This window comes from Eulemur rufifrons, chromosome 6 (assembly GCF_041146395.1).
Source record: "Eulemur rufifrons isolate Redbay chromosome 6, OSU_ERuf_1, whole genome shotgun sequence".
Taxonomy (NCBI): Eukaryota; Metazoa; Chordata; class Mammalia; order Primates; family Lemuridae; genus Eulemur; species Eulemur rufifrons.
This window is the reverse complement of record NC_090988.1, coordinates 50545890-50570749: the sequence shown is the minus strand read 5'-3', so window position 1 is coordinate 50570749 and position 24860 is coordinate 50545890. Positions and strand designations below refer to the sequence as shown.

The 24860-nt window shown below is 56.1% G+C and overlaps 1 protein-coding gene across 3 annotated transcripts in view; it reads left to right on the top strand.

The window, feature by feature from the left end:
- Window positions 1–24860, top strand: part of MYO7A (myosin VIIA) — an 82191-nt gene that overhangs the window by 4047 nt on the left and 53284 nt on the right. For 2 of the 3 annotated variants that reach the window (XM_069469218.1, XM_069469217.1), the window contains exons 3-9: window positions 10220–10333; window positions 13890–14042; window positions 22284–22468; window positions 23050–23171; window positions 23251–23393; window positions 23664–23777; window positions 24578–24731. In XM_069469218.1, coding sequence (XP_069325319.1) covers window positions 10220–10333; window positions 13890–14042; window positions 22284–22468; window positions 23050–23171; window positions 23251–23393; window positions 23664–23777; window positions 24578–24731 — 985 coding nt within the window. Of the gene's footprint in view, window positions 1–10207; window positions 10334–13889; window positions 14043–22283; window positions 22469–23049; window positions 23172–23250; window positions 23394–23663; window positions 23778–24577; window positions 24732–24860 lie in introns of those variants that run through there. The other variant, XM_069469219.1, reaches the window with a different exon arrangement.

The following is a 24860-nucleotide window of genomic DNA, read 5'->3' as shown; positions in this document are numbered from 1 at the left end:
GGGAGGAAGCTCTGTGCAGAAGGAATGAGTTGTTGTGATCACACCACCGTTTGGTCCCAGGGGCTGGGTTCGAATCCTGGCTCCATGACTTTCTAGCTGTGTGGCTGTAGGCAAGTTGCTGAGCCCAGTTTCCTTATCTGTAACAAAGTGCTGCTGGTGGTGCCTACCTCATAGGATGTCTGAGGATGAAATGTCAATGCATATTAAATGCTTAGCCCAGCGCTTGACCCAGAGCTCAATGAAGCTTAGCTGCCACGAGGGCTGGAGCTGCTGAAATAATACCAACACTGTTCCTGTGGATGTGACTTCTCCAGTCTTGGTTCTCTTCCACTTTATTTGGGATAAAACATCTCAGGAGACCTCAAAGGATATTATGGCTCTTTCTGCGTGTGTAGAGTGTCCCCATGTGGGACACACCAATGACAGAGATTCACCCATCCATCCATCCGTCCGTCATCCCAGCCTTTCTGAGCCTCCCCAGGTACAGGCACAGGAGACACCTCCATAAAAATGGTCTAAGAACCCAAATCTCTTCAATCACGAAAAAAGCTTGTTTATTTGTTAAGGGTTCTCATTCATCAGTGGTAGCATCCCTGGTGGTCCTGCTATGTGCCGAACACTTTATACATGATCTCAGTTTACTGCACTAAGGCTATGGGGTAGAGACTTTTGTGCCCATATCACAGGTAAAGAAACTGAGGCTCAGATAGGGTAATTGAACATAAGCTGGGGTAGGTCCAGACAGGAGAGGGAGCCATGATGGTGCTGGTGGGGGCACAGCACGCAGGAAGAGGAGGCCCTGGGAGGGGCTGCTGTGCCGGGCACAGGGCTGTGGCACAAGGAGCAGGCACAGGCTTGGGGGAAGAGAGGCCAGATTGCTCGTGCTGGGTTCTATTCATAGCACATGGGCTCTCCTAGGGACCCTGTGGATGTGCTGATGATCTTCAGAATAGGATGGGGGAGGCTGGAGACTCCTAGAATGTCAGAGGCTACCTGCTCACTCAGCCCCCAGCAAAGCGCCACTGAGCCCCTTCTCTGGGCCACGCTGGACACAAAGGGTGCAGAGATAAAGTGACTACCCCTCCCTGGAGGAGTTCCCCGACCAGTGGGGGAGACAGCCTAGAAACCCAAGGAGGGCACCTGTGACTAGAACCGTGACAGCCAGAGGGCAGGGGTAGGGTTGGAGGGAGCCTGGGAATGGGGGAGGCTTCTGCCCTGCCTGGGAGGGGGCGGTCAGGGAAGGCCATGAGACTGTTGCAGGGACAGAGGTGTCAGGGAGAAGGACTTGCCCAGGGTTGCAAGGCCAGCTGGTGCCAGGGTGGGAACAAGAACCCAGAGCTCTGTGATGCACGTGACCTGCTCTGTTAAGGCCCTCAAGGAGGCTTTTTCACCTCAGTATGACAATTTCCAGCTCTGTGGTATAACCAAGGTGGGGACTGTGTGTACTTGGCCCAGATTTGTGGGCAGAGGAAGCTTTGAAGATAAATTTGCAGGCTATTGATGACAGTTGGATTGACACTTTTAGTGAAATACAATGTCTTCCTTTGTCTTGTATAACAATTTTGGACTTAAAGTCTATTTTATCTTGATAGTATAGACATCTCAGCTCTCTTTTGGTTACTATTTGTATGGAATACTATTTGCATGAGATCCTTCCACTTTTAACCTATTCGTGTCTTTGGCTCTACAGTGGATCTCTTGTGGGCAGCACAGAGTTGGATCATGTGTTTTTATCTATTCTGCCAATATCTACCTTTGTATTGGAGAGTTTAATCTATTTACACTTAAAGTAATTACTGATAAAGAAGAACTTCTGCCATTTTGCTATTTGTTTTCTAAGTGTTTATATCTTTCCCCCTCAATTCCTCATCACTGTCGTCTTTTGTGTTTCATTGATTTTTTTCTAATGTGCTGTTTCGATTTCCTTCTCATTTCCACCTGTGTATATTTAGCATTTTTTTCCTTAATGATTATCCTTAGGTTTACAATTAGCATCTTAAATTTATAACAATACAGTTTGAGTTAAGGCCAAATCAGTTTCAATAGTAGTTAAAAATTAGATGTAGCTCCATCTCTTCCCCCTTTATGTTTTTATTGTCACAAATTGCATCTTTGTACATTGCATGTCCACTAACATAGATTTATCATTACTTCATGCATTTTTATTCTAAATCACGTAGAAAAAAGCAAAGAGGAGATACAAACCAAAACTACAACAATACTGGCTTTTATATTTCCCTATGTAGTTACCATTACTAGTGTTCTTTACTTCTTCATATGGCTTTGAGTTATTGTCTAGTGTCATTTAATTTTTTTCCAAACACTGTTATTGTTGTAAAAATACACATGACAAAATTTACCGTCTTGGCCATTTTTAAGTGCACAGTTCAGTGGCATTGAATACATTCATGATGCTGTGCGACCATCGCTACCACCCACCTCCACAACTCTTTCCGTCTTGTACAACTACCACTCTGCACATTAAACAATAACTCCTCCTTCCCCTCTGCCCCCAGGCCCTGGCAACCACCATTCTACTTTCTGTCTCTATGAGTTTCACTACTCTACATACCACATATAAGTGGAATCACACAGTACTTGTATTTTTGTAGTGGCTTAATTCACTTAGCATAATATCCTTGAGGTTCATCTATGTTGCAGCATGTCAGAATTTCCTTCCTTTTTAAGGCTGAATAATATTTAATTGTATGTATATTTATATACATATATATACATCACATTTTGTTTATTCATTTCTTCAATGATGGACACTTGAGTTGCTTCCATGTTTTAGCTATTATGAATGATGCTGCTTTGAACATGGCTGTATACATATCTCTTCCAGTCCCTGCTTTCAATTCTTTGGAGTATATACCCAGAAGTAGGATTGCTGGATTATGTGATAATTCTATTTTTAATTTTTTGAGGAACTGCTACACTGTTTTCCATGGTAGCTGCACTATTTTGTATTCCCAGCAGCCGTGCACGGGGTTCCGATTTCTCCATATCCTTGTCAATACTTATTTTCTGTTTGTTTGGTTTTTTTGATATTAGCCATGCTAATGGATGTGAGGTGCTATGTCACAGTAGTTTTGATTTGCATTTCTCTAATGATCAGTGATGTTGAGCATTTTTTTTTTCATGTGTTTCTTGTCCATTTGTATATCTTCTTGGGAGAAATGTCTATTCAAGTCCTATGCCCATATGTGAATTGGGTTGTTTTCTTTGTTGTTCCATGTCCTTTAATTTTTAGCATTTCTTATAGAGCAGGTCCACTAGTGACAAATGCACTCAGCTTTTGTTTATTTGGGAATGTCTTCATTCTGCCTTCATTTCTGAAGGATAGTTATGCCAGATATAGAATCCTTGGTTGACAGGTTTTTTCTTCCATCATTTAAAATGTATCATCCTACTGCCTTCTGGCCTCCATTGCTTCTGATGAGAAATGAGGTAATAAACATATTAAAGATTCTATGTATATAACAAGTCACTTCTCTCGTTGCTTTCAAGATTCTCTCTTTGTCTTTGTCACCTGTGGAGAAGTGACCTATTCCTCCAGCTGAGGGAGGGTGTGGGTGCGCGGGGCTGAGCGGCAGGTCTGGGTCCGGTCACTGCCAGGCTCTCTGCGCCTTGCGGGGTCTTCTCCAGGGGCCTCTCTCCAGCCACCAGACCTACTTTATGATCTCTTCCCTCTTCCCTCTGATTCTGTTTGCTTTTCTCTCTTCCTGGAATGCCCTTCCGCCTCATGCCTGCTTAAAAACTAACACCCAGCTGTCACCCCTAACATGACACTGATACAGCATTTGCTCTCTCTCAGGCACCAATCTGTGTGCCTTGCACATCTTAGCCTGTTAAATCCTCACAAGCACATGGAAGTACTGTCCTCTTGTCACCTGACAGACAAGGAAACAAAGGCACGTGGAGGTTGAGGAACTGGCCCAAGGTACCCCAGCTCGTGAGTGGCCGAGCCGGGATTGAACCTGAGTTGTCTGGCTCCAGAGCCCGAGCTCTTAGCAGCCACGCTACCCTGTCTCTCCAGGCCCGATCTGTGCTTTCTCTGCCGGTACCATCTTCATCTGTGTATGGCTCTTTCCTTCCCACCAGGCTGGGAGCTCTGAGGAGAGGTCTTGTTGACGGTATCCTCTCTGCTTTAGTGTGAGCCTGTGCTCAGAGAAGGCCGGTTACGTGGACAGATGGAAGCAGGCCTGGAAGCTCACGGCCTGCACTCTCTTGTGTCTGAGGGTCTGGACCCTGTTCCAGTGCACTCCCATGGGCAGGTGCGCAGAGATAGGTGCCCTTGCTCTCAGCCTGAGAGCAGGGTCCCCAGGAGGGCACAGGAAGTGGGCGGGAATCACTGTAGCCAGGCAGCTTTGTGCTGGGTGGCACAGCCCTGAGTCCGTGAGGCTGGGACAGCTGGGACAGGGAGTTGGGTCGAAGGAGGCCCTGGGCCCAGCCTGGGCAGCTCTGAGCTCTGTGTGGGACATCACTGTCTCCTTCCTCGCCATTTCCCCCTGCTCTCTGCTGTTGATTGTTTGTTGGGGGAGCAGGTGGCTCCAGGATTCCAGACTATGCCAAGGGCCAAAGGTGGAGAGAGGAGGCCTTGAAGACAGAAGAGAGAAAAAGGAGGGAAGAGGGGAAGAGGACAGAGACAAGCAGGAAGAGGCAAGGGGAAGGGAGTGGGAGGAGAGTCCCAGGGCCGGGGCTTCCGGGCCCTCGGATGGGAGGACGGTGGCCTCTGGCTCACAGCCCAGCATGGACCTGAGCCCGCTGGTCTTGTGTGGCTGCCAGGACACAGGGGCCCAGCCTGGTCCACTGCAGGGTGAGCTCTGAGCTGTCAGGGTGGTTTGGCTGTCCTGGGGAATCCAGGGGACCCCACACCAGGCCTCAGTGTCCTTTTCTGTGGGGTGGACATCACCTGCTAGGGCAGGAGGACCAGAGACAGGCTCATCAGTGGCTTCCCTCCAAAGCTGCTCCAGAAGGAAAATCTGTATCTGCCCTCACTTCCCAGAGGAGGCCAGTGAGCCAGAAAGATCTTTCACGCACCTCCCCTTTAGTCTTAAAAATTCCCGGAGTGTTCTACTCCATAACATCCCCGCGTTTCCTGCTGTAGAAAACATACTGATTTTCTCCAAAACTGCAGTCAGGGTGAGATTCCCAAGTTTGTCCCGCGCCTGCGGGCCCCGTGAAGGCAGCCCGGAATCCCCGACGAGTGGGGGTGTCGGGGGTCCCGCCGAGACGGGAGGGGCCCAGGGCGGCGCGGGTGCCCCCTCCCCGTTCCCGCCCGCGGGCGTCACCTAAGCCGCGGTTGCCATGGGCCCGCGGCAGATGGCCCGGTTTAGGGTTCCCGGGCGGGCGGCGCGCACGGGATTAGGTGAATTAGGGAGCGCGAGCCGTGCCGCCGTCGCCGTCGCCGCCAAACCCTCCGCGCCATGGAGCCCCCAGCCGACCCGGCCGATCCCGCGGACCCCGCCGACCCCGCGGACCCCGCCGAGGCGCACGCCCAGCAGCCCGGCAAGTGGGCGCTGGTGCGCAGCTTGAACCAGGCGTTCAAGACCTACGCGGTCATGCCGGTGAGGCCTGGGTGGGGAGCGGGAGGGCACCACGCCACGGGCCTCAGTTTCCCCACCTGTCAGAAGTCGGGCAGGTGGGCCTCAGGGTCGTTAAGCCCCGAGTGTGCACGAAAAGCAGCCGTAGGATGGTGCGTGCAGTCCCTGACCCTCAGCGTGAACTTGGCCCTGGCTGCCCCTCCCTGGGGCAATCTGCATCTGAAAAACCCAAGGCCAGTGGGCCAGGTCAGAGAAGGGGCTTCCCACATTTGCTGGGGTCCAGAGCAGGGAGGCCTCCAGGTGCACAGAGGGGCCTCAGCCAACGTCCTGCGGTGTCCCCGCTACCACCCAAGGTTAGGAACTGGACACTGTTCCTTGCTCATGGGCACCTCTGGCAAGACACTTGCTCGCCTTCCTCGCCTGTGAAACTGGGGCCGATAAAACTAGTGTCCCAGAGTGAGCATGAAGATGACTGAGGGGGAAATGTCCTGAAACAGACTCCTTTCTAGTCCACAAACAGGGACTGAGCCCAGGCCTGGTCCCAGAGGAGAGAAGAGGCAGAAAGGGCTAAGGCCTGCAGGGGATTATTAATACTGCTCTGAACTTGATGCCCAGATGGAAAGGGGGTAGACAGCAAGGACCACTTGCATTTGCGTGGGCCTGGCATCTTCACACGCACTGACTCCTTCCACGCTAAGGCTGACACTCAGCATCAGTGGCAGAACTAGAACCCAGATCTCTTGATTCATGTTCACCGTGCATATGTCCTGGCTTTCCTGGGGCGAGGCCTCCCAGAGGTTTGGGGTACACTGGGGACATTGGGACAGACCCATTCTGGGGCTGGGATCCTGCATAGCTGATGGGGACTTGGAGACTCCCTGCTCCAGCCATTCATTTGACAGCGAAGTTGGGACTTGTCCCGAGTTACACAGCCACACGGAGGTATGCGTCATGTCGCAAATGGGATCATCGATAGAAGATGCAGCCACTCGTGGGGTGCCGCTCACGGTGTGCACAGTTGTCACTGGGCGGTAGTAGTAGGACTGGGGCTGGATGCAGCCGTGGGCTGCCTGGGACTAGCCACGGGATGGGAGGGGCTGAAGAGATTAGACCTGGAGCCCAGTTCCCCTTCCCGGCCGCCCCCGCCCCTTCCCGGCTTCCTTCCTTCCTTCCCTCACCCAACCAGCGACTCCTGACTCACCCAAGTTTTGTTTCTGGCTCTGTCCTCCTGATGCCAATGGTCTCACAGTCACCGATTTGATGAATGACTGTGTGGCCAGGTTCCTTTCTCTCTTTGGGCCTCAGTTTCCTCATCTGTAAAATGAGGGTCCTGCAACCTGCCCGCACTCTGCTGCTTTAGGGGCTTCCCCTGGGACCACAGGACCGTTCCCTCTCAGAGGTTCTCAGCCCCCAGAATTCTCCTGAAACCTCTTACCTGCCATTTGAAACTCTTTCCTCAAGCTCCGACCTAGAGCAGAGATACTTAAGTCACTGCCCTCCTGGTGACAGCCCTAGGTTAAAAGAGTTCTAGTCACGTCTATTTGCTGTGTGGCCCTGAGCACCTCACTCAGCCTCTCTGAGCCTCCATTTCCTGCTTACGTGAAGTTTTTTTCTTTTTGGTTACTCTGTGTTCTCCCTGTGGGAAACAAATATTTTCTGTGTGCCAGGCCCTGTACTGGGCTGGGGGATATAGGAGACTCAGAGAGACCCCTGCCTTCTAGCTGCCCGCAGCCTGTTTCCAGCTTGCCTTTTGGGCTCAGGAGTTATTTAGGGCCAGGGACCCTATCAGGGCTTCCTGTTTTGGTCACTGGTCTGGGTTTGGGGCCGAGCCCCGGCAATGTCAGAAAAGAGGGCTGGATTTGGAGTTTGCAGGCCTGGGCTTCAGCCCTAGCTCTGCAACAAAACGGCTGTTGACCTTGGGCACGGTTCTTGACCTCTTTGGGGAGATAAAGTGGAGACAGAATCGTCTGCCTACGGCCGTGTGAGGTTCAATGAGACAGCTGTAGCGACCTCCATCCCCTACCTGGCGGAGCGCCTTCCCTCACCCCCTGGCACGCGCTCTCTCGGGGGACACGCGCACACACTTGTGCCCAGCACCCGCCTTGCTCACTGGCGCCTACTCTGTGCTTGGCTCTGCAGAGCCACGGATGAGACACTCAGACCCTGCCCTCGGGAGCTCCAGGCCAGTGGGGAGGTGGGGCTCGGCTGTCGGGGGAAGCCCAGGGGCTGTGGAGCCCTGAGGGATGACTTGGTTCTCCACGCGGCTGCCAGAGTGAAATTTTGAAAATGTAAATCCGTCATGCCATTCTCCAGTGGCTTCTCGTCACACCTAGAATCCTGTCCCTGGCTTCCAAGGCCCTGTGTGACCCGGTGTCTCGCTCACTGTGGCCTGGGCTGTCCTCCTCACTGAGATGTGGCCCGCTGGGCTCAGTCCCCAGAGCCTTGGCAGGCTCCCCACAAACACGCCGGAATGGACCAGTTACCGCTGGCGCTGGAGGGGCCGGGGAGGAGGGGGAAGGCAGGGAGGTGGGCTGTGCAGGAAGAGTTGCTGGTGTTTGCTCTGTGTCCCCCACACATGGGGGCGTCCCCTAGGGGGAAGGGGGGGCAGGCAGGTGATCGTGGGTGGCACTTAGAGGGGGTGAGGACTGTGGCAGGAAGCGCAGCTTGGGCTTGGGTCAGGCAGTTGTGAGCATTGAATGGGGCAGTTTGTGGGAAGCAGCCCCCGGAGCCCCAGGCCCGCAGAGCATGCTCCGTAAACACGTGTTCTCTTCCCCTCCCGCCGCTCCAGTTTTTCTTACTTTTTCTGGGAGAAAGCGTGGCTTTGGGCCTAGCCTGACTCTAACGTGCGCCAATGGCCCATTCACATGACAAGAGGGCCACAGTGATAGCTGTGGCTGAAAGATACGGTCACGTTCTGCATAATGATGTATCGGTCAGCGATGGACCACATATGGATGGCAGTCCCATAAGATTATAATACCATATTTTTACGTACCTTTTCTATATTTAGATAGTTGTAGGTACACAAATACTCAGCACTGTGTTACAGCTGCTGTAACATTTAGTACAGGCGCATAGCCTCGGAGCCATAGGCTGCACCACGTAGCCTAGGTGTGTCGTCCGCTGTACCATCTAGGGTGTGTAAGGACACTCTGTCATGTCCACACAGCAACGAAATCTCCTAAGGACGCGTTCCCCAGAACGAATCCCCATCGCTAAGTGACACGTGACTGTGGTTGCTTCTGATGGGAACCGGAGGTGTGGAAACTGAGGCTCACAGAGGTCAGTGACTCGCCCAAGCGAGGCCTTGAACCAGGCTCCTGACCCACAGTCCAGAGCTGTTTCCACTGGGTCGTTCTCATGGATTTGCTTCATCATGAATCAGTTTTATCAGCTGTTATGTTTTTAACTGCTACTTGATATTAAGTTATATTTTTATTAGAATGTCTGAGTTCTCCCACATTCTTGGGGAATGTGGGAACCACCAAAAAAAGAATAATGTTACTAGGTTTAGAGTAAAGTCCAAAACTTTTCTCCCAAGGCCAAGAAGGGCCTATGTGTCCTGGACCTGCCCACTTCTCTGACCTCCTTCTCTGTCCTCAGGTCCTGCCACTACTGCCTGTTCCCTCCTGCCCCAGGGCCTTTGCACTTGCCATTTCCTCTGCCCAGATTACTGCCCTTGCTCCTTCCTTGGCTGGCTGCCCAGGGGTTTCCCCTGCAGAGTGGCTCTGTTGGCTACTGAGTCAGGTTCACTGGCTATGACTTTCTCCACCACTGGCGTGTCTTTTCCCTTCTTGGCACTCACCAGTGTTCAAAGTGACCATGTTAATATGTTTGCTCAGTTTATTTTTGGTTTCCTCCTACTAGAATGTAGACTTCATAGTCAGTGCCTTGTACTCAGTAGGTGCTCAATACATGTGTGTCGAATACACATTGTTGGATACATGGCACTGAACGTGGTTATTCTAAGTCCATTTCTCTGACCCTGAGTTTTAGATTTAGCTTTCATGAGCTCTTACTGAGTATGTAATGAGGTCCAGGCCTTGGGCCAGATGCTGCAGGGGACACAAAAGTGACATCCTCCCCCCCAAGGTCAGGACTCTCCCCACAAGCCAGGAGCCAGTGTGGCCCTGATCACAGGGCCCAGCATGGAGTGGTGTCCCCATGAGGGACCCATCACAACAGTGATGAGAATTGGCCCCAGAGGTGGTGGAGGCTGCAGTGTTCACCCACAGTCCGAATGTCCTCTGCTGTCCCCTTGTTTCGGATGGAGAGGAAAGGGTTTGGTGTCTCGGTGTTTCTGGCTGGACCCCAGTCAGTCTGTTGTACATGTGCAGGGTGCAGAGCCATGGGAAGGCCAGGCTTCGACAGGCCACGGTTTGATGCTGCCCCGCTGTGTGGTCTTGGCTCCCTCCCTCCGAGCCTCTGCTTACTCATCTGTAAAATGGGGAGGGTAATGGCTGCTACAGAGGAGGGCTGGATGACTTTGCGTAAGTGCTCGGCCCAGGGCCTGGCTCCAGACAGTCCCAGCAAATTTGAGTTCTTGTTTTCCCTCTTTTATGGTTGGCATCAGAGCCTCTGGTGGTGGCAGGGGCAGGGTATGGGGCTGCCCAGAAGGGGTGCCCAATCCCCCTCCCTGCTCACCTGGCCTGGGACTCCTCTATCGCCCACAGGGGGACTATGTGTGGATGGACCTGAGATCGGGGCAGGAGTTTGAAGTGCCCATCGGGGCAGTTGTGAAGCTCTGTGACTCTGGGCAGATCCAGGTGGTGGACGATGAAGGCAACGTGAGTAGCCGCCTCCCCGCCCTCCCTGCCCCCACGCCTTGGGGAGGCTGACAGGTGCCCTGAGACAGGTGCCCTGAGATGGGGACCAGGCAGTGACCTGAATCGAGGGCATGGAGGCAGTGCCCCCACTTCTGCCTCTCCGACACCCCTCCTCCGTGGGGCTTTCCCCACTACCCCAGCAAGAGGGAACCTCCCCTTGTGCCCCCGCCTGCTTGTTCCACTTCCACAAGCACTTCAGTCCCCTCTGCCTGGTGTTAGAGGTACGTGTGTGCAGGGGGTGACCCCACACTGGGTGCTCCCCAGACACAGGGGTGCCCTGGGGCCTCCGAGCATGTGTGCACATATACAGCACATGTGTATGTGGCATTGGGGACATGTAGGTGGGGCACAGAGCACCCCTTGTTTAGCAGGGACATGAAGGACCCAGGGAAATTTAGTTCCACCATAATTTCGGTTGTACCCAGTGGTGTGCCAGGTGCTGGGGACATAGAAATAAGACTGAGTCCCTGTCTTAGCCTCCTAGTCCGAGCAGGGAGAGTCAGGCCAAAGAGGTGCAGTGACTTGGGGCAGAGGGCTCTGCTGGGGACGAGGGGAGGCCAGGTTCTAGATATGGAGTGGCAGGGGCACCCTTGACATCCCTGCAGCCGTCAGGGGCACCTCAGGGTTCGCAAAGCCCTTTGACCCAAGTTCTGTCTTTAGATCCTCACGGCATCTGGGAAAGGCAGGGAGGGCAGTAACTTTTACTCCATGGGGAAACTGAGGCATGGAGCAGGACCACATGGCTAGTCATATAGCTAGTAAGTGATGGGTTAGAACCCAGGACCTCTGGCCTCTGTGCATATATTTCCCCTGTCAACATCTCAGTGGCAACTTTGGGGCTCAGGTTCAGCTAACCACACTTTTGTCCCTTGGGCTTTAGAACCTGAGTGTCTGCAGCATCATTCCTGAGGCTCCAGTTCTAGGACCCTCTAGGAAGCCACTGTGAGGCCGCAGCCACAGAAGGGGAGGCACAGCCTCAGCTGGCAGCACAGACGGGCCCAGGAACCTGCCTGGAGCCCCCAGAGTGGGGACCGGGGACTCTGACGGCAGGCTTGGGTTTCACCTGGGTCTTGTTACATGTCAGATGGTGTCCCGTAACTCTGTGTCACCGGATCCCAAAGGTCCATTCCCCCTCTCCCCCAGGCCCTGAGAGTGGCGGCTGCCGGAGGGGGCCGTTAGGGAGGCTGGGGTTGGCGTCAGTGGTGTTGGGCCCCAGGGCTGCCGGCCCCTCGTTCCGGAGCCTTCCCCCACCTCCCCCACGCCAGGCTGTCATCTGCTCCCTGTCCTCCCACAGACTCTTGGCAACTTGAGAGCTCAGCAAAGGCTCTGCCCAGGGAGGGCTCGTGGCAGACGTGCGGATGAATGAATGAGTGAAAGGCCATGGTTCCACTACTCTCTGGATCCCAGGGCTCTGCCTTAGTCCACGCCATTCCTGTTGCCAGATCTACCCCTCCTTCCTTCCTCTGCAGAGCACGTTGTCCCTGTCTCTCCAAGCTCAGTCCCAGGCCAGCTGTTTCCCAAACGCATCCCGGGTTCCTGGAATGGGCCACGTTCTCTCTCTCTCTCCCTCTCCCTCTCTCCCACACTCTCCCCACTCTCCATTCGCTGGCATTCCTTCAGGGCCCGGCCTCGGCTACTGCCCTGGTTACACTTTGGCCCCTGCCTAGGTGCTCGTGGACCTTGACCTCAGGGGTGCTGGCCTCAGCTGGGCGTCCTCCCTCGCAGGGAAGGGCGGGAGGGGCTCAGCTCTGCCTCTTAACTGGGCAACTCATTTTACTTCTTGAGTCTGAATTTGTCACTGTAAAATGGGGTAGTAATTCTCTGTTACAGTATAGCGTAAGGAACAAAGGAGAGCATGCATCTTCTTTGTAAAACGAAATACATTAGAGCAATAATACCCAGCGCTGGTTGAGCATTTACTGGGCACCAGCCCTTTACAGACCTGGCAGGACAAAGCTTTCAACGAAGTTGGCCATTACTGTGTCCCTTAATCTTCCCAACGCTCCCAGGAAGACGGGATTGTTATTCTCATTCCCATTTTACAGATGAGGTCGGGGAGGCTCAAGAAGGAAAAGTGACCTGCACAGGGTTCTGGGGTCACGCTGAGGCTGAGCCACTTCTTCACCTCTGTGTTGAACTGTCTCATGGGGGGCTCTGTGGGGACCAGAGATTGGGGTTGAGTGGGGAAGGCAGACAGCTGCCCCCTGGCCCACTCCAGGCCTAGGACCGGGACAGGGAGTGGGGACCAGGCAGAGGGAATTTTCCAACTGGATCAGCTTTTATCAAGAAATAGGGTGTCTGGGAGAGAGGAATGTTCCACAGGGGACTGGAAAGTCCAGATGGATCTTCTGACCTCACCACTTGGCCCCCTCATGCCTCCAGAGGGCTGTGTGAGGGCCTGGCCCAGGAGTGTGGTGGAATGCCAGGGAAACTGGGGTGGTGGGCCCTGATCCCCCCAGGCCCTGGAGGATCTGACACTGAGTCACCTCTGCTCAGAGAGTCTGAGGGCTTGAGCTGGGAGGTGGCAGAGAGGTCCCCTTTCCCCTCAGAAGGCAGGTCCCGGCGTTTGGGAATGGGAGGGCCGTGGGGGCTCCACTCAGGCTGTGGTCACCCTGGAGCACAGGGCAGACTCTCACCCCACGGGGAGACTGCGGTTGTGAGGAGAAGGCGCTGGAGACCTCCTGGGGGTGGGGAGGGTCCCAGCACCCGTAGGACCAGGGTTTGCCCGCTGATGGGAGAGCCAGGGCCACCTCGGGGCAGCAGGGAATACTGCCCGGGAGAGCCGGGAAGGCAACTGCGCCCTCATTTCTGCTTCAGCTCACGGGTACTGAAAGTTCACCCCTTGTTCCACATACTTCACCAGCCCTGTGAAATATATCCCCGGTGGGGTCACTTCTCCCCATCGCCACTGCCCTGCCTTCTGGCTTTCCCGTGAAGCGCAGCCTCTGCCAGCCTCAGAGCCGTCGGTTTTGCTGTTCCCTGTCCCCCTGGGCCCGGAATTCTACCCGCCCGGCATCTTCTTACGGTGGGCTCTTTCTCTGCATTGAGGTCTCAGCCCAAACACCGCCTGGAAGAGGTGGAACCCGACCACCCTGTGCAAAGCAGCTCCCGCCTGACTCTCGTCACACGGCCTGCTGGCTTATTCTTGGCACTATCTGAAATTACTTTTTATGTATTTGTTTACCAGAGCCTGGATTCGAAGCCAAGTGTGTCTAACTCCAGTTATTACACTTTCCACTCCAGCCTGCAAAGTGACGGGGGACTCTGATCCCCCTTAATGACAGCCATCGGGTCAGGCCAAACGCCCTGCCCTGCCCACCTCCCAGGTCTGCGGAGAGACCCCCCCTCAGAGGAGGAGGAGCCATCCTCCAGGGTGCGCGGTACCATCCTCGGAGATTTAAACCTGTCACGCGGGCCGTGCGTGGCGGCAGGGTCGCCCAGGCCCGTGCTCCAGACCCTGCCCCGAGGTGCGCAGCCTGGTCGGGGGGAGCAAGCTGACGCGGCTGCCTCCCCGCAGGAGCACTGGATCTCCCCGCAGAGCGCCACGCACATCAAGCCCATGCACCCCACGTCGGTGCACGGAGTGGAGGACATGATCCGCCTGGGGGACCTCAACGAGGCGGGCATCCTGCGCAACCTGCTCATCCGCTATCGGGACCACCTCATCTACGTGAGTGCCACCGCCGCCCAGCCCCCCAGACGGTGCCACCTCTGCCCCTCCACCAGGGGGCAGGCGTTCCCCTGTGGCCCATCCGCTTGGGCCATGGCTTGTGTGGTCTGGGGTTGGGAAAGGGGCAGTTTGTACTACAGGTTCACGTACCTCCCTGGACCTTGAAGCCACTGGGAGGCGAGGATGGAGTCCGTGAGAGGCTTAGCGCTTTGCCCAGGAACGGGGGAGCTGCTGCCCCACTGGGCATTTGCTTTGGGAAGGGGCCTGCCACAGGGTCCTCAAGGCCAAGAGAGGATGGGTCAGAAATCTGTCCTCAGGAAGGGGATGAAGGAGGAGCATCCTCCCCCCTCAGAACCTGGACGTTAGAACTGTAAACACACATAACCCGCACGCCCTCTGCCTTGAAACTCAGCGGGACAAAGGCGTCCACTCAACCACGGCAGAGCCGATCCCAAGAGCCTGGGCTCAGGGAACATCAGAACAGGACGGGCCCACAGAGATCATTCAGTGTAGCGGTTCTTACACTTTTTGACCACAGGAACCCTTTATTCTCTTAAAAATTGAGGACCCCAGTGGGCTTTTGTTTGTGTGGGTTATATCTACTGATGTTTACCATATTAGTAACTAAAGTTGGGAAATTTAAAGATAATAACCATAATAAATCTATTGCAGGATAATATAAGTGACTTATTTTAATGAAAAATAACTACATTTGCCAAAATTTTTAAAAAGTGATATGAGTGGCATTGCTTTACAAGTTTTTTAAAAATTTTTATTTTTACCCTCATCCTCTATGTGATGGTAGCTTTACAAGTTTTTCACATCTCATTAATGTCTGGCTTAACTGAGGACAACTGTATTGTCATATCTGCTTTGCAGCCAGTCTGACGTGATGTTTTGGTTGAAGTGTATGAAGAAAATCTGGCTTCACAGATATGCAACAGGCTTCCTGAAAGAGTTTTGGAGACTCTCAGGGCTGTTTGGTCCACACTCTGAGAACTGCTGCGCTAGTCCAATAGCCCCATTTTACAGACAGGGAAACTGAGGCCCCACAAGGTTTAGCCAGGTTGACCCAGCCCCACCTTCAAGCAGCTCAGAGGCAAAGGACACCAAGGATGTGCACCAACAAGGAGGCACAGGAGGGAGCCCCTTGAGGCAGGGCAGGGCTGATTATCTCGGGGCCTCAGGCGAGGGCAGGCTGGTAGAGGGAACTTTCTTGGGGGAGGTGTGGGGCGGGGGATGAGTGCCTGAGAGAAGGGCAGAGTAGGCTCCCTGGGGTCTGCAGCTCGGGGTGAGTGGTGGTCTGGCTCCTGGGGGTGGGAGAGGCTGGCTGGTAGCGGTGGCACTCAGGAAGGGGCACTGTGTGAATAGAAGGCTGGAGGCAGGACCAGGTCGGTCAGTGTCACTCAACTTGTCAGGACCACGAAGGGGCCAGGGAGCCAGAGCTGGAAGAGTCTGAGGAAGCCCTGGCTGTTGTCACTGAGGAATCATAGCAAGGGGCCCTCGGGGCCAGGGGGCCAGTCCCCCTCAGAAGCCCTGGAATTGTGCCCCTCAGCTACCAGAGATGCCCCCAGCCACCGTCCCTACTCTGGGTCCCTCTGTGGCTTTAGGCCCCGAGCAGGGATTGTACAACCAAGGGACAAGCTCAAACCAATTAACCATTGCTTAAGTTGTTACAGGTGGCGTAGAGCCAAAATTGCAAGTCATGTAGGCCGGGCACGCACAGCGGGACAAGCGTTAACCTCCTAATTGTTAACACCACCGGCCTGGCAGATGGGCTGCATGGGCATCACCTGGGACTAGTTAGAGCCACCATAAAAGCTTGACCCTCCCCCCCAATCCACGAGACAGATTTGAGCGTTTTTTCCGGTCTCCTTGCCAGTTGACTCGCAGCAAAACAGGGGTCGCCAGCCTATGGTGAGTTGCATAATTATTTCATTATCTATTACAATGTAATAATAGTAGAGATAAAGTGCACAATAAATGTAGTGCACTAGAATCATCCCCAAACCACCCCCCGTCCCCGGTCCTTGGAAAAATTGTCTTCCATGAAAACCGTCCCTGGTGCCAAAACGGTTGGAGACTGCTGCAATAAAGCTTTCTCTTTTCTCAAAAGCTGAGGCCACAACATTAACTTCTGTGCCCTTCTGGACGTGAGCCCATTGCTCAGTAACAATGCGCCTGGGTCCTTGATGTCCATTGTGTAGGCACAAGGAGTGGCTTTTGCAGGGAGCCGTTCGACACTGACAAAGCCCCTCTCTGCCACTCACTCAGGCCTCACCTGCTCTCGGAGGGGGCAGGGCACGGGTGGCACCTCCAGAAGTGATAGTACTGCCCGACCAGAAGGTGAAGCTAGAACTCGAGCCCAGGCAGAGGCACCCCACTGTACCCCAGAGGGACCTGTGGGTCTGCACCTCTCTGCTTGGCAGCCCCCTCTGTCCTCTCCAGGTAGGGCAAGCAGTCCCAGGTGGGTCCTGGGGCTCTCTGTGGCCGTTTGCCCAGGCCTGGGCAGTCTAACAGGAGAGCGGGAGCCTGTCCGTCCGTCCGTCCGTCCGCCCGCCTGCCTGCCTAGGGGCCGCTGCCGGAGCTGATGCTCCATCATTGTCCGTGCAGAGGACTGAGCCAAGGCCCCCTCTCCTGTCAGGAGACGGCAGAGGGCCCCTTCCCAAGGGAGGGGCTGGGGAAGATGGCAGCCATCCCCCCAGGTGCCCGGCAGACCAGTGTGTGAGGGTGACGCGGAGGCACGTGGCGTGGTCAGTTGGTGGGCTGGATGGAGGAACAAAGGCAAAAGCAGGATTCTTAGGGACGGGGGAGGAAGAACCTTCAGACAGTCTGGGAACAGTGAGTCTTGTTGGTAAAACTGGGAGGGCTTGGCACACTGGCAGCTCGCAGGGAGATCAGCCTGGACGTTATGTCCTTAGTAGGCTGACTGGGGGATGGAAGAAGATAATTCCTGAGGTTTATGGATTCTCCAGAAAGTCCCGAAATCGGCATCATTCGTCACATTAGAAGATTTCACCAGTAGCCTCTCTGACCTCTTTTCTGGGTGAGGGAGGGGCGGCAGGGCCGTCCAGGGCAGGAGCCCGGAGGAGGTGTCCAACCTGCCTTCTTGTCAGGGACTCTTGGCCAGGAAACCAAGCCATGGTACCTGGAAGGTCCCCCCTCAGGTGGCCCATGGGCCTAAGATTCTGGGCATCTCTTGGTCTGGGGGTTCCTGCTTATGAACTTCAGGGTTCAAAGAGGTTTCTTCAACTTGCTGAGTCCATGATTCTGTGAGTTGGTGGATGAGGTAGGACAAGAACAGGCAACTCGGCCATTGTCCCACCCAGAAACCGTACCTGTCCCTAACCATGGCAACCCCGGGTCACTTCACAGATTGGGTTACCCTGTGCACAGCCCCACACACTCAGGATTGCCTCAGATTACCAGGGCCAGCTCACAGCCCTGGCTGGTGGACACTCTGTCCCTGGCTGTCTGCCCCCAGGAGCCTGAGAGAGCACCCCGGGCACCCTAGAGTCGGGGAGGGCCCTCAGAGGACATCTAGCAGCCTCTCACTCGGTGGTCTCAGAGACCAGGGACTGTGCCGGGTGCTGCAGGGACGAGGTGGCAAGGCTGGTGGGTCCCTGCGCTGGGCAGAGGCCGAGGCCGAGGCCGGAGCTCTGGTCTGGGAGGTGGGAGGCCGGGCTTCAGTTGTGGTTTGTGGCCTCAGGGGAGTCCCTGTCCGTGTCTGGTCTCAGCCTTCCCTCGGGCACGATGGGGACTGCGTGCAGTGAGCACCTCTGTGACTCTGGGAAGGTGTTTGAGTCCCAGGATTTGTTCTTTGGGTCCACAGCCTGCTCAGTGCTAAAGGAGAAGTCCCGAAGGCTGGCAGGCCTGGGGGCTTGGCGTCCTGGAGGAGGTGGAGCTGGAGGTGGAACTGATTCCTGCCACATCTCTCTGGCCTCGGAGAGGCCCCCTGATCTCAGCCTGGGGACTCGGGGGCCCCTGGGGACCACGTGTGCTGTCTTTGGCTTGGGATTAGTCCTTACTTCTCCCCCACCCAGCCCATGGCTCCACAGGGCAGGTTTTATTACCGGGGACTTGAGCAAGAAGCCTCTCTCTGCTGGCAGTTGGGCATTAACTCTCTGCTGACAAGGGACCCTTAGTGAGAAAAAGGCCAGAAGGGCCCAGGGAGCAGTGCCAAGGACTCGGAGGGCCGACGGGTGCGGAGGGCCGGGGCCTCATTGCCAGGGGCAGCCTCACTCTCTTCCGCTGCCCCAGCTGCCAGCCCCACGGTCCTGCAGGTGCATTCCTGGGGGCCGGGGCCCTGGTGCCAGGTCCCTGGTTCATCCCACTGCCCGCTTATCTGCTGTGTGACCTTGGCAAGTCCCTCCACTTCTCAGGGGCTCAGTCCTCTCATTGGAAAAGGGGATATGCGACCCCACCCCCAGTGGCCTTCCGAGGAGTGAAAGGGAGGGGTATGACAGCAAAGCAAAGCCCTGTGCCTGGTGGGGATCTTCCCGGCATTTGGCTTGTCCCTGCCCTCTTGCTGGGGAGGGTCCTCACTGAGGAACGAGGCCTCGTTTCTATTACTTAGTTTGAAATGGGTGCGTGTGCTACAGATTGGAAAGTTTTCCTCCTACCGGAGAGAATCACTGCTGCTAATTTCCTATCTATCCTGCAAGAGAATGTGTGTGTGTGTGTGTGTGTGTGTGTGTAACTTCATTTTCTCACCCAGGTGGCCATAGATCCTGTGCTGCTCTGTGCTTTCCCGCTAGCCACGTCCCCTGGGACAGCTTCCCGTCAGCGTGGTTAGGGCTGCCTCAGTGGTGCCGACAGGCCAGTCCCTTCCTTCCCTGCTGGTTCCTGTGGAGCAGTTAACGCTCCTCCACCTGTATTTCAAGTCACTCTTTTGGTCACTCTGCAAATATTGCTGAGTGTGTCCTATGAACTGTGCACAGTGCCAGGCCCTGGGGGACAGAGGCCTTGGACCAGAACTGTAGAGGCAATAGGTGAGCAGACTGAAGGGGGTGGCGTGTGACGGGTCACACAGAGGGTGCCTGGCTTCCTGGAGGAGGTGTTGTCTCAGCCGGACCTGAGGGACGAGAGGAATTAGCCGGCTGGCAGGGTCTGGCCTGAGATGGCAGGGGATGGAGTGTACTGCTTTTATCCGATGGTTTAATGTGGAGCGAGACTCCAGTTGTGGGATGAGGGTGGCAGGGCCAGGGCTTGGGGGCCTTGTGGGCAGGGAAAAGATGCGGACTCCGTCGTGAGGCTGTGGGCGGGTTTTCAGCAGGGAATGACACCGTCAGATTTTTTGAAAGCCCCCCAGACTCTGAAGGGAGTCTAGATTGTAGGGGGGCAAGTGTGGAGGTGCCTGCAGTGGTCTGCTGAGAAATGAGGGTGACCGGCCAGGCAGGTGGCCACACGGTTGGGAGTCGTGGGGGTGTATGATGGAGGGGTCCTCCCTGTTCCCGCCCGGGCGAGGGGTGGCAGTGCTGTTGGCCCAGCTGGGGAGGCTGCGAGGAGCAGGGTAGGAGGGAAGGGTGAGCTCTGGTTTGGATGTGCTGGTGGCATCGGGGGTGGACGTCCGGGAGGCCGAAGGGTTTTATGTACAGGAGGGCCCTCGGGGCTGTGGGCGGAGTAGAGAGGTCCACAAGAGCCATGGGTGGAAAGAGAGGGTCTGGGCCCAGCCCTGGAAGGTTTCTCATGGTGGCTTGGTGTCCCCCGCACGCCTCTCTGGCACTGCCTGTGCCCTACACCTGGCCACCGAGCCTGCTCCCAGGGCCACCCTCTGTCTGGCTCTGATTGCCTCCTGGAGGCTCGTTCATCAGGTCTGAGACAGCGTCTGCTTCAGCCTTGGTGACCATTCATCCTCCCACAGCTGCCAGGGCGACCTTTCGCCAGCAGACCTCCCAAATGTCACGCCCTTTCACGCCTCTGTGCTCACTCCCCCCCCCCCCCATGGGCTCTCTGGCTCTCCCTCCTCCAACACCCCTCCCCCACCCGTGGAACCCAGGTGCCTCCGTCCAAGCCCCCATAGCTCCACCCTCCCCACGTGTCACCGTGAAGGGTTGTTGAATGTGTGGAATCAGCCTCATGCCCCGTGGTGACCACAGGTGAGACGGTTGAGCATCACACTATTAAGCAAGTATCAAGAAGAAAGGGGCGGGGCATGGTGGCTTATACCTGTAATCCTAGAACTCTGGGAGGCCAAGATGGGAGGATCGCTTGACAAGGTCAGGAGTTCAAGACCAGCCTGAGTAAGAGCAAGACCCTGTCTCTATAAAAAATAGAAAAAATTAGCTGGGCATGGTGGCACATGCCTGTAGTCCCAGCTACTCGGGAGGCTGAGGCAGGAGGATCGCTTGAGCCCAGGACTTTGAGGTTACAGTGAGCTATGATGATGCCACTGCACTGTAGCCTGGGTGACAGAGGGAGACCCTGTCTCAAAAAAAAAAAAAAAAAAAAGGAAGGTGGCACTTATGTACCAGGTGCCTGGCAAAGGTTATGCCTTTGCTCTTTAGTCTTTTGAGACAGTGTTACCCAGGCTAGGGTGCAGTGACATCATTATAGCTCACTACAACCTTGACTTTGCTTCAGCCTCCCGAGCAGCTGTGACTACAGGCTCAAAACACCACACCCAGCTAATTTTTCTAGTTGTAGTAGGGACGGGGGTCTCACTCTTGGCTCAGGCTGGTCTTGAACTTCTGACCTCAAGCAATCCTCCTGTCTCGGCCTCCCAGAGTGCTAGGATTACAGGCTGAGCCACCACGCCCGGCCTGCACTTTACTCTTTATAGCAGCCCTGGGGGGGGGGGGTGGATATTAATATACCCCTTTTACAGATGAGCAAACTGAGGCTTGCCAAAGGGATGTTCCTTGTGACTGATTCCCAGTCTGGCACAGGTTCCCCACCTGGGGGACAGAGTCTAGCTGGTTCCACCAGAGCATATCAGCTGGGCAGGGCTGAACTATAGGGGGCAATGTGGGGAGGTCCCAGGGTAGGGCCTGGTGGGCTGGGGGTCCACAGGTCCTGATCTGAGAATTTAGCCAACCCCAGGCCGTGTGGGGCACTGTTTGTGAAGAATGCCCTTATCTTCCATACTCCTCTGACCAGCTCCCTTCTCTCCTGCACCTGCACTTTGCAACCTCAGACCAGCTGTGGAGGGCGGGTGAGTGTGGCCCAGGAGCCACCAGTGCTGGTTTGGCTCCTGGCTTACTGGGCTTGTCCGCTTGCCAGGCCGCTCCCCTCCAGCCTCCTTCCCCCCACCCCCATCTCTGCCTGCCTGGGGGCTCTTGCGGCACAGTTAGTCGGTCAGCACAGCGGGTCTCGGGTGCGTCTGGCCCTGGGCTGGTTAGAGGAAGAGGCTTAGGCGGAAAGGAAAGTCTTCCTGGGCCCAGAGGAGGGCAGCTCTGGCCAGGTCTCCTGGTCTAGAGCGTCCAGGGCCAGGACTGGAGCCTGGGTCTCGGGCCGCACCTGGCCCCGGGGTGGGCGTTTCCCGGGCATGCGGTGCCTGCAGCCACGCTTTCCCTGCATGGCCGCGTTGGGCTGAGGCTGCTGCGGCTCTGGTGGGACACACTGAGCCCTGGGTGGGAGAGGGGAGGGGGGCTGTCACTTCCCCTGTGTGATCACATCTTTCTCTGGCCTCTCCAGGCCCCAGAGGTCAATATATCCTTCACCAATTATAGGCTAGGCCTGAACTTTTCACAGTTGGGCGGTTGGGCAAGAGGAGGGAGGAGTAACCCCTGAGTGTCTCGTCCTGCCCTGGTGGCAGGAGGCCCAGGCTTTGTTGTCCCCTCCAGCTCTTTATGGCCCGTTTCCCAGTCCCTGCTCCCTCTCCAACCTGGTCTCCCCTCTGGACATGGTCCAGTTTATTAATTTCACCCTGAAAGTTTGGGGTGCAGGGTTCGGAGGCAAAGATGGGAGCCAGCATTTGAGAAGTACCTACTGTGTGCTGTGGATTTTAAAACCCCATCTCCTGTCATCTTTATAAACTGTTGTGCCCACGTTACAGGAAATGAGGCCAGTAACCCTCCCTCCCTCCCCACGCGTCCCTCCGCCTCTCACTGAGCCGACGCTGGTGGGGAGGCCCCGCCCCAGCTCCTAAGGAGGCAGGATTCCCGCCCCAAATCCACCCAGTGACTCCAAAGCCAGTGTTCCTCCTCCTGGGGGGACAGAGCAGGCCGAGCCTGAGAGCTTTCTAGAGTAGGAGCCTCCCACATGGGAAGTAGTGAGCTCCCCACGCCTTGTTGCCCGCAGACATACACGGGCTCCATCCTGGTGGCCGTGAACCCCTACCAGCTGCTCTCCATCTACTCGCCTGAGCACATCCGCCAGTATACCAACAAGAAGATCGGGGAGATGCCCCCCCACATCTTCGCCATCGCGGACAATTGCTACTTCAACATGAAACGCAACAGCCGTGACCAGTGCTGCATCATCAGGTGGGCGGTCCAGCACCTGCATGGGGCTCCAGGCTTGGCACCCAGAGCTCCAGCTCTGTGCTCCTGCCAGTACCTCTAGGGATGGCCTGCACCGTCAGAAATGCCATGAAGCTCCTTAGGAGCCAGACCCCATGCATTCTGTGCTGTGTTATGATGTAGAGAATCACCTCCATTTCCCTAGGTTTTATATTTCTATTAATGCGACCAAAGCTCATGTTGGCTTTTGGGACCAACCTTGTTTACTGCTGGCCCCTGTTAAGTTATGGTTAGTTGAAATCTCAGGCTCCTGTTTGCTCTTGGGCAGAGGGTAAAACGACAGAGCGTTGATTCAGCATCTGATATGTGTTGTGCTTTGTGGTAAGTGTGGATGGAGGGGTGTTTATTTCTGAATGACAGGGAAGGAGAGTAACTTTCGGGTGTAGCAGAGCACTGAGCCCTTTAGCTCCCCCAGCCCTGGAAGGTCCATATTGTCAGCGCATGTCACAGATGGGGGAGCTGGTGGGTGGGGCCAGCCTGGGCGGAGCCCCGGGCAGGCGGGGGCCCTGTGGGCTGGGACGGTCCTCTCGCTCCCGCCTCTGCAGTGGAGAGTCTGGGGCAGGGAAGACGGAGAGCACGAAGCTGATCCTGCAGTTCCTGGCGGCCATCAGTGGGCAGCACTCGTGGATCGAGCAGCAGGTGCTGGAGGCCACCCCCATCCTGGAAGGTAGGGCCGGGCTCTGAGGGCAGGGCGGGGTGGCAGGGTGGGGGCTGGCTTTGCATGTGACTCTTGACCCACCCTGCAGCATTTGGCAATGCCAAGACCATCCGAAATGACAACTCAAGCCGTTTTGGAAAGTATATCGACATCCACTTCAACAAGCGGGGCGCCATCGAGGGCGCCAAGATTGAGCAGTACCTGCTGGAGAAGTCACGTGTCTGTCGCCAGGTGGGCTGAGCCCCAGGGAGGCGGGAGTAGCCTCAGGGTGGGTGGGTACGCCCTGGCTGCAGGCCCTGGTGTTCCCTTGCCCCCGCCCCCGGGGCTGCTGCCTGCCTGCCCCCCTGCCTGAGATCCCGCTGTGAGACCCACTGACTGGGCTTCTCCGTGACAGCCATTTGTTAAAATAGTAAAGCGTGTTTACATCTTCCCTCCCTCGCGGACTGGCCCGGCTCCTGCTGGCCGCCTCCTGTCCCCCAACACCTGTGCCCGCACCTCCAGGCCCCCGATGAAAGGAATTACCACGTGTTCTACTGCATGCTGGAGGGCATGAGCGAGGACCAGAAGAAGAGGCTGGGCCTGGGCCAGGCCTCCGAGTACAACTACTTAGCCATGGTGAGGCCCTGGTGGCACCGGGGCGGGAGGACGCCCGACCAGGGTTGGAGGGTGCTGGCTGCTGTGGCCTCAGACTTGAGAGCTTGCTGGTCACAGGGCTCTGGTGCCAGCCTCTTGCTGCTGTCTGCCCACCAAGCGTGGGTGGGGACCATGGGGCCATGTGCGTGGCAGGCTGGCTTGGGAGCACCATCTCCCCAGCCCCGGGGAAAGCCCGTGTCTGGTTGGCTGGGCTGGGCCAGGCCACATGGACACGAGTGCGGGCTGCGGTGCATGTGTGTGTTGTAGGTGTGACAGGCCTTCCTGGACACTTCTATAGCTGGCTGCCACACTTCGGTAAATGCACACACACAGCCCGGGTCTCACAGGCACGCACAGAATGGGGCAGACCCCTGCGGATGCCCAGCCTGTCTGCAGTTACCCCTCCTCTGTCCACACCAGGCTGTGCCAGCCCTGAGAGCGGCTGTCCCTTGGGGGGCTATGGGAAGCAGGGTAGGGCCTTGGTTCTGTGACTGCCAGGTAGGTGGCTGGGGCGGGCCTGGCATCGTGACCCAGCTATTCTCACTCATGGGAAGAAGGGGCCCCAGTGTCCCCAGATGTGGGAAATGCCTTCTTGAGAAGCTCAGGTTTGCAGACTTCCTAGACTTTCGGCAGGAGCTCAGGTGCTCCCTAGGTGGGGTCAGAGCCTGCAGCCCTGGCCTGGCCTGGCAGAAAGGGCCCCTTGGCCCAGGCACTGCCTCTCTGGGGGGTACCCATGGTCTCCCTGACATCCCTTACCCGCCATGTCCCGCCTTGCCCACCAGGGTAACTGCATAACCTGCGAGGGCCGGGTGGACAGCCAGGAGTACGCCAACATCCGCTCCGCCATGAAGGTGCTCATGTTCACTGACACCGAGAACTGGGAGATCTCGAAGCTCCTGGCCGCCATCCTGCACCTGGGCAACCTACAGTATGAGGGTGAGGCTGCGCAGTGTGTCCCCCTCCTGCCCCCACGCCCTGCACCAACCGCAGCACAACACCCGGCTTCCAGTGGGGCACTGGTGGCTCAGTCTCTGTCCCAGCGTGTACCCTCTTTGGGAAGAGAGC